Below are 9,042 nucleotides of genomic sequence, written 5' to 3'. Positions count from 1 at the left end.
TTTAATAATATATCATGTAAAACTTCAACGCATCCCTGTGACACTGGTTGAAGCTTATTTTAGAAGTGACAAAAATTATATCAATATGCTTCTAAACCTTATTTTGCATTTTTTATTTGTTATTTGTTATGTAAGGGTTATGAAACTTACATGGTGTTTATAGAACACTCTAATGAATAAATTTTGATCATTGGAAAGTATCTTTGTAGTCAAATAATGCTTAAATACAAGGTGCCCATTTTGCCCTACATGCCCATTTTGCCCCGCTTTGCCCTAATTGGTAAAAAGGCCCAATTGACATGTTCGAGTTCTAAAATCGGGATTTCGAGCTATTTCCCTTAAACTGGCACCTTAAACTTCCCTTAAACTGCACCAGTTTAAGGGACTTTTAGAACAAGCCCTTTAAAATCGACTGTGAAACGTATTTTTCTATGCTTTCTTCTCTATCCGTTGGGAAATTACGTTTTCAATACTTATTACTGGTTTAGGTTTCATTTTATATAAAAAAACATCGAATTTTCACCAAATAACGCCGTACAAAAAGTACCTTCTTTTTTCTCCAAATATTAAAGCAAATTAATCTTAAACGAATTGGACGCCTTCTTTATCCAGTTAAAGAAGGTCATCCGCACGCACAAACGAAGTTTTGACACTTTTTAACGGTTTATCACACACAAATCCACATATTTTGGTAACTCGAGCAACATTCGAGCAGATTATGGTTCAAAATTTAGAACAAATGTCACTTGGGGGGTAAACAGTACTTATAACCCAGGTTGCGTGCAAGTACTAAACTTGCATGCAAAATTACTAAAAAATCTCGCCGAAAGTGGGAAATAGGGCACGATCAAATGAAGTTGTTTTTAAATTTTAATGATTTATCATTATAAAATACGTTTAGGCCATAAAGTACGTGAAACAGAAGAACATTTTGAAGTTATTAAAGTGAAAACAAATAGAAGAGCTTTAAAAGATTAAAAATTAAGAGATTTAAATAATCGAAGAGTTGAAACGAGCGAGGAAAAGTTGAAGAATTGAAACCTACTAGAGCCGAAGAATGAAATTGTCCTACCCAAAGTAAGTGGTTGGTAAGTGCGACATTTGCACATCAACATTCCATTCGCTAGGATTCTATAAAAAAAGTACACTTTATTGCGTCTAAACACTACTTAAACTTAACACTGATATCTTACACAATCAGGCGCTGCTCAATCGAACAGCATCTGGAGCGCGCTCTCATTCAGCGCAATCAGCAACATAATCACAGCTCCCAGGGCTAGCCCCGCCAGCTGGATCAGTATCACCTTCAGCTTTTGGTCGCTTCGCGCCACATCGTTGCGCATCTCCGGCACCAGATCGGACAGCGCGATGTACAGGAAGGTGCCAGCCGTTCCCGCGTAGATCCAGCCCACGACCGACTCGTGCAGTCCCGTCAGCAGCAAACCCAGTGCCATGCCTGGAAGAAAGTACGGCTCATTAGTGTGTGTGTGTCCTTCCACTGTGGAGTTTGAAGTGACGTGCGCCACCCACCGACAAAGCTGAGAATCGAAGATACGATGTTGAGAAATATTGCCCTCCTAATGCTGACGCCGGTCTGCAGCAGCAGCGCAAAGTCGCCAAGCTCGTGCGGCAGCTCGTGGCACAGGATGGCGAACGAGGTGGCCAGCCCCGTGACCGGATCTACCGCGAAGGCCGCCCCGATCGCCAGCCCATCCGTAATGTTGTGCAGCCCATCGCCCAGTACGACCATGAACGCGACCGCTGCCATCGGTTTGCGGGCGCTCTTCTTCTGCAGCATCGTTTTCGCCTCCTTATCCTTCGCCCCGTCCGTCAGATCCAGCTCGATGTCATCGCCCCGGTGCGGGTGATGGTGATGCTGCTGCTGCTGGTGATTGTTTTGCTGAGCTGCCGGTCCCGGCCTAGGCTCGACGCGATTCGAGCTCTGCGAATGCGCATGTGAATGGCCATGGTGGTGATGATGATGGTCGTCGGCGCCTCCCTCCCGAAACAGGGGCAATATCATCTCCAAGCTGTACATGAAGAATGCCGTCCCGAAGGCACACAAACACAGCCACATCGCCCTCTGTTCGGCCGCATGATCATGCCCACCATGATCATCGTGAGGCTCGCCGTGATGATGTTCATGGTCGCCCTCGTCCCCGCCGTGTGGGAGCAGTGCGTGGGGCAGCAGATGCATCAGCGCATCGCCGCAAAGCGTCCCCACGCCGAGCGCGATCAGGAAGCGCAGTATATCGTCATAAGCGATGGATTTCGCTAGCGGTACCATCGCTACTCCTACCAGTCCGCAGAGCGAGATGATCAGCACGCAGGCAGTGGCGTAAATCCATGCTGTAAAGGTAGGTGATCAATAAAAAAAAAACAAAGATGTCGTTTAGAAGCCCAACTCGCTCGAAGGAACCGATCTCCAACGCTCGTACAAACCTTGCGAGAATGCTTTCCGCTCCCGGTGCGGGTTGCTCTCCTTCTGGAGCTTCTGCGAGCAGGCCCGCTGGTCGAGCTGCACCAAAAAGGCCGGACAGAGATCCTTAAACTCGGACGGCGTTATCTCGATCCGTGCATCCGGATCTATCTCCTCCACATCAGGTGCGCTCGATCCGTGGGCATTGTGGTTGTGCGACGGTAGTGATCGCGCCTTGCGATAGTGCTGATGTTTGGCAAGCAGCGGTTCCTCCATCACCAGATGGACGATCGACATCGGGGACAGACAGAACGGGACATCTGAATCATGGCAAAGCAAGATATTGTTATCGAAAGGCATACAAAACACAAATCCGCTAGTATTTAGGAAGATAAGGGAATTTGCGAGACACGGAACTTCTTGCTATCGTAAACTGTTTAAGGAAGTAAATGTCGCAGTGGCATTTGCCGGCCTTGGATTTGCATGTGTAAATATGTTTTAGTTTATTGTGCTACCTTTCCTCTAACAACGGTATTCCCCCCCCCCCCCCGCTGGTTGCGGAGGTCGCAAATGTAGCGACCTTGAGCGCTCGGTTGATCTTCCCTTTGGGCGCAAGGAAGGCACCTCCTTGCCTGCTCGCGCTGGGTGGTGAAATCGGTTCAGCTGAAGCAGCGTTATGAATCGTTTAAATTCAACTAAAACCTGTTTGTAGCGCAAACAAAACGGACAACAGCAGCAAATGGCACAACACAAAATTAAGTTCCGCTTTGGCAGTGGGAGTGTTTTGTAACAATCCACTCCGGTCTGGCAAAATGGTTGCAACTATGACATTTAACCATGTGCGTTTCCGTTTTGTTGCCTGTTTTTGTATTTTTGTTGTTAAAATAAAAGAAAACAACTCCATTAGAATGAAAGTGGATCGCAACATTCTTGACCGGTGTGTGTGTGTGTGTGTGTGTGTGTGTGTGTGTGTGTGTGTGTGTGTGTGTGTGTGTGTGTGTGTGTGTGTGTGTGTGTGTGTGTGTGTGTGTGTGTGTGTGTGTGTGTGTGTGTGTGTGTGTGTGTGTGTGTGTGTGTGTGTGTGGCTTGCAAAAATCGTGAAATGGGATTATAATGACCGAGCGAAGACTTGAATGAGCGGCAGTGAGAGGAATTCCCCTTTCCGCCTTGTTTACACCGAGATTGTGACGTGCTGCGGCCGTTGGCAAACGGTTTTACCGCAAACGCCACATTAAATCATTAAACCGGTTTGTAAACCTGCACAAACACACGCGCGCGCGCGATCGCTAGAAGTGCGGCCATCCTCTCGGCACGTCTCTGATACATCTTCTTCAAACTTCGATGGGCTCGGGTGGAGAATTCGCAACACCCTGTTGACAACCGGCTCGAAAGGGAAGCGAACAGAGTTCAGCTATCTCCGCCTAAGAGAGAGAGAGAGGGAATTCTTTATTGCCCTTTTTGTATCCGTGCCTAGCGGGGACATAAACAAAAGTTACAATTGCACCGTGGGCGAGGGACTTAAATGCTAGTCAAGCGAGTAGAGGATTGCTTTCTGCGCGAGAAGTCATATTCAAGGCATACAAACATTATATTGTGGGGTTTTTTGTTTAGAATGAACTCTCTCATCCCGAAAGCAGCGAGCAAAAAATCCCCCATTTTGGCCCGACAAATCGAGATGTTCGTGTGCTGCATGTCGATTAAATCTGCTCCCCTTCGTCACACTCCACACCTCACTCCTCAACAACGGGTGTGGTTTTGCATGGTCAATAGGAAACATTCTTCTTTCCCCTGTGCGGACGGTCAGGAATGTGGATTTGCGCTCAAGAATGTGTAGCCGACAACAGACGCCAGCAGCTGCAGAAATCTGCGCAGTCTTAAACGCCTAACAACTCTCCACGAGCCAGTGTACGCGGGTGCCTCGAGTTGGGGCTGGACACAAACCAACACTGAACATCTATTGCCCAAAAGAGAAAGAGAAAGCCAGCCAGAAAAGAAAGCAGGCGCAGGCGGATAGCCAATCAGCATCCCCTCCTTTCACGGGTGCCAGGAATCGACAACCCCAAAACCGATCGAATTCCCGTTCGCTTCCCCGTTCACTGAACTTTGAGTTGCGTTGCGCTAGGTTGCGGTTAGGCTCTCTAACTCAAAGTGCAGCATTTCATCATCTCAATATGGCAGGAGCAGCTCCGTCCCGTACAATGTAGCTTATGTTTTTTTTTTATTATTATTAAACAAACAGATCCCGTCGTGCTGGCAATTAAGATATCGTTCCGCCGGATTCCATCCAAAACAGAACAAGCTCCACACAACAAATGAATAAATAAAAAGCACACACAAACACCCAAATAAATCTGCTAATCAACCATGCCAACATCACTCATCCCTCCCATCCCTCAGCAGCGGTGCAGTGGATGGAGACGGGTGAGGTGGTTTGGAAAAAAAAGTCTCAGAGCACTCTTGCGACTGCCACTGTCCGACACTCGAGTAGTGACGGGATGACCGAGCTTATCTTGGCTGTTTGTATAAACAAGCGACTACGATACGTGCCCCGAACCGGGGCATAGTTGGTCCGATTTGTCCGCCCATATGCTATCTGTATCTGTATCTGTTCTAGTGATGGGTAAATGGTTGGCAAAAAATCCGGAGTCAACTCCGATTCGACATCGATAACTTCGGAACCCACTCCGGAAGGTAGATCCGCTTAGCACTATCTGGAGTCGTCTGGAATCTTTCAGAGTCGTTCGGAGTCGTTCGGAGTTGTCCGAAGTCATCCGGGGTTGGAGAAGTTCAAAGTCGCCTGGAGTCGTCCGGAATCGTCCGGAGTCGTCTGGAGTTGTCCTGAGTCGTCCGAAGTTATCCGGAGTCGTTGGGAGTCGTCCGGAGTTGTCCCGAGTCATCCAGAGTTGTCCAAAATCTTCCGAAGTATCGGGCGACGGCTGGAGTCAACTATAATCGGACTACGGACGATTCCGGACGACTTCAGACTACTCCAGACGACTCTGGATGACTCCGATTCCTGACGTTTTTGGACAACTGCAAACGACTCCGGACGACTTTGGACGATTCTGGATGACTCCGGACGACTCCAGGTGACTCTGGACAACTCCAGGTGCCTCTGGACGACTCCAGGTGATTCTGAACGATTCCGACTCCGGACGAATTTGGACAATTCCGAAAGACTCCGGACGACTCCAGATGACTCTGGACTACTACGACTCTGGACGACTCCGACTCCGGGCGGAACTAGTGGTTCCCATTTTGCCAGGGTCGAAATCGGCCTAACAATAGTCTGAGTTGGATCAGAGTCGTTGGTGTGCCTCAAAGAGCACATCACTAATCTGTTCATCACGGCAACGGTGTAGGTGGAGTACGACCGGTGCGCAACATTGATCGCGATCTTTCACATGCCCCTCTGACGCTAAAGTACCGTCAATTGACAGCGAACTCGCCCGGTCTTAATCATGCGCACACCGCGATGGCACACAAAAACATACATTGTCCCGCCCGGTGACCTAAATACCAGCGTTCCTTATCCGTCATTAAGCCCAGGTCCGGTGCTGGGTTGTTTCATTCCTAAGTCCCTTTTCCCTGCCAACCCTCCCCCCCGGCCCTCCCCTCATTTTTCCTAAGCCAAAGCAAACCAATTACCTGGCCCGTTAACTTACTCTTGTTACGCGGATGGCGATGGCGCGGATCGTGCATGTCTTTGAAGATAATTTCCTGCCACACGTGATCGTCCGCCTCGTCGGTGGGTGGGTTCCGATCCTGGACCAGCGTCGTGGCGGCGGCGGCGGCACCACCGTACGGGCCGGCCGTACTGTTTGTACCGTTTACGGCCTGGCGCGAGTCGGCTGTGGTCGTCTCGCCGGCACTCACCGCACTGCCGTGCCCATGGTCCTGTTGTTCCTCCTCCGGCCGGTGCCGGTGTCGACGGTCGGTGGAGGTCACTGTAGCGGTCGCGAACGTTATCACCGGCGGTTCCGGTGTCCCATGCTCTTCCGCGTGATGATCGTCGTGCAGATGCTGGTGTTGGTCATGCTGTCCGTGCTCGGTGCGCCCCATCCCGCCGACGCCATCGTACACGTCGTAGTCGCCGAAATCGTACCCATCCGGGCGATGCTCCTTCAGTGTGTGCGAACCGGTGAAATCTAGCCCGCCGAGCCCGAGGCTGTGCATCAGATGCTCCAAACCCTGCGGAAGGAGGACGCACGGAGATGAGCGATGAGTGATTATTGCCGTGATAAGTGGGCGGGAAGGGGAGGTACTATAAATGCTGTCACGCTGTTTGTGCGCGCTAGACAAACATTAGATAGCAGTATGTGTGTGTGTGTGTGTGTGTGTCAAGAGGGAAGATCTTTAACGCGCGGCACGAATATGTTTTGTGAGTGTTATGACGCCACTGTTTGCCGCAGTATTATAGCCGTTTGTTTGGAATGTTGGAATGAAATGTCTTATCCCATCTCTAGCCTTTTGCAAAAGCATTTAAAGAGCTTCACCTGCTGTTCTCGGCTGTTCTAGCACACACGATCTGCGCTCTGGTGATGAAAGAAACGAGTTGAGAGCAAAACCTATCCAACTTAACAACACACACACACTCACAAAACAACAGCTCACTTTAATGATACCCTGCGGTGCCCAAGGGCGCACCACAATTCAAAAGGTACGGCGCGGCACCTTTCGAAATTTGGCTCGCAACTCACCTCGAACGAGATCACTCCCTTGCTGCCGTACTTGTTGAACAGATATTTCAGAAACTTGTTTTCACTGTCGGCTGCGGCCGCCGGTGCTGCCGCTGGCATTGGCGAGGCAGCGGTGGTGCTGGTGATGGTGACGACCGGTGAGTCAACCTCCCCTGCCACCACGGCACGGATGATGATCAGGTTGGACGAGACGATCAGCAGCTGCAACAGCACCACCGTAAGTCGAGCACCGAAGAAGAGTTTCTGCAACGACGCCATCTTCACGCTGTGGCTTTTCGAGAACACCTGGTTTGAGGCAACCTGTTGCCTCTACTCGCACACCTTCTAAAGGTCAACCGAGGCTACTAAAGGGAATAACTGAGAGGAGTGGTTGCTCACGCATCGACCGACATTCCGAACACGCGCTACCCTTCACTTAGAGTACTGTTTTTTTTTTTTTGTTTGCGCAGAAACCCTGCTGCAAAAGCCTACAGGCAACTGTTGCACCAAAACCCCGAAAACGGTGGAATTCTAATTCCAAAGCACCACACCAAACAACCAAACAGTGAACAATCGCTCAATCGTGTGTTGTCACTTTCAAGCGGTTCGTTTCCCGCGTGTAAGCGTATCCAAACGAAGGGTATTTCCCTTTTGTTCTTCGTGCCAGGGTTTGTTCGTCTCCCAACGCTACACTACACTTCCGGACGCGGCACTATACCCACGGCGGGATAGAGAGAAATGAGAACAAGAGAGAGAGAGAGAGAGACACACAACGTCGGTACACAGAGCGGACACTAAAACGGGGCTGGAGGACAGGGCACTTCTTCGGCACTGCTGCTCTCAACACTCTGATTATTGATATAAACAAATAAACCGAACGGTGCCGTTTTCGGTGGAGCTTTTCGTCCCCTGCTCCGAAACGCACGACACAGCACGACGTCTCACACGTACGCTTTTCCACTGCTGTTTTGGCTTTGTTTGCTCGGCCCTTGCGTTTCATCAGCCCTTGAACGAATTACAAGTGTCCATGCCTTCCAACATCAACACTTTTAACCTGCCAGCGAATAGAGGACGCTACGATCGTGCCGGCGACATGCTTGAGACTGAGTGAATGAACGGAGCGAATGCGCGGGATAAACCATCAACCAGCCACTAAAGGTAGATTGGTACGTGTGTGTGTGTGTGTGTGTATGTGTACCGTTGTCCACCACCCCACCCAACCGACTCGCACACAGTGATGCAGGGTGACAATTTAAATGCCGTCCGTCCGCTCATGGCACACCTGAGAGTTTACCGGAGCTCCGTAGAGAGAGCTACTAGAAAGAGCGCACAAGCGCGTGAGCGAACTGCTGAGTGCAAGATCAGCAGCGCGAGAGCTTTCGCTGTGGTAGATGAGCGCGGGCAATCTCACGCGCAGCTTCCAGCTCCCCGGCGCTCACCTATCTCTCTCTCTCTCTCCCTCTCTTTATCGCGTGCGCAACCGTCGCGACACCTGTGTAAGTTCAGAGAGAGAGAGAGAGAGAGAGAGAGAGAGAGAGAGAGAGAGAGAGAGAGAGAGAGAGAGAGAAAGAGCGCGCAACAGTGCAAAACCCGACGGACCGTGTTGCCAGTGTGATGATCTGATCTGCTCTTCGTTTTGGTGTCCATCCATCTTTCGCTCACCCAGCATGGCTCGGTGTGCAAATTGCCCCTTTTTTTTGGTGTTGTCGCAATTATGTTGTTGTTTGATTTGAGAAGGGGGGCGCAAAATTGCTGAAACGGTGGTGAAACTGGTTTTAGCGCTTTGCTTTTGGTGAAGCTTTCCGACGGTGGAGCAATTTTGCTTGCTTTTTGAGCGAACGAAAACAGCAATACAGGAAGCGCCTACCGAGGCAAGGCTTTGCAAAAGTGGTAAAGGAAGAAAATAACATTTCAACGGTCGGGGTTCACCGAAAAAGCACAATT

General features: G+C 49.9%; 1 protein-coding gene across 1 annotated transcript; it reads right to left on the bottom strand.

Moving 5' to 3' along the window:
* Window positions 1-1,129: 1,129 nt before the first annotated feature.
* Window positions 1,130-8,163, bottom strand: LOC121599670 (zinc transporter ZIP10-like). The gene is made up of 5 exons (XM_041927655.1): window positions 7,120-8,163; window positions 6,085-6,610; window positions 2,443-2,739; window positions 1,531-2,349; window positions 1,130-1,456 (listed from the first exon to the last, which is right to left on the bottom strand). The coding sequence occupies exons 1-5, from the start codon at window positions 7,375-7,377 to the stop codon at window positions 1,209-1,211; spliced, it is 2,148 nt and encodes a 715-aa protein (XP_041783589.1). The 5' UTR covers window positions 7,378-8,163; the 3' UTR covers window positions 1,130-1,208.
* Between the last annotated feature and the right edge of the window lie 879 nt (window positions 8,164-9,042).

Source organism: Anopheles merus, chromosome 3L (genome assembly GCF_017562075.2).
Source record: "Anopheles merus strain MAF chromosome 3L, AmerM5.1, whole genome shotgun sequence".
In the NCBI taxonomy this organism is placed as follows: domain Eukaryota; kingdom Metazoa; phylum Arthropoda; class Insecta; order Diptera; family Culicidae; genus Anopheles; species Anopheles merus.
The sequence above is the reverse complement of the archived record's forward strand: the minus strand, read 5'-3'. Positions and strand labels throughout refer to the sequence as shown.

What these genes read in the sequence shown, in the direction of transcription:
- LOC121599670 (XM_041927655.1), bottom strand. Translation starts at nt 7,377, where the DNA reads ATGGCGTCGTTGCAGAAACTCTTCTTCGGTGCTCGACTTACGGTGGTG. An exon ending in GCGGAAAGCATTCTCGCAAG is followed by an intron (nt 2,350 to 2,442) that starts GTTTGTACGAGC and finishes CTACCTTTACAG; the next exon opens with CATGGATTTACGCCACTGCC. An exon ending in TTCGATTCTCAGCTTTGTCG is followed by an intron (nt 1,457 to 1,530) that starts GTGGGTGGCGCA and finishes ACTTTCTTCCAG; the next exon opens with GCATGGCACTGGGTTTGCTG.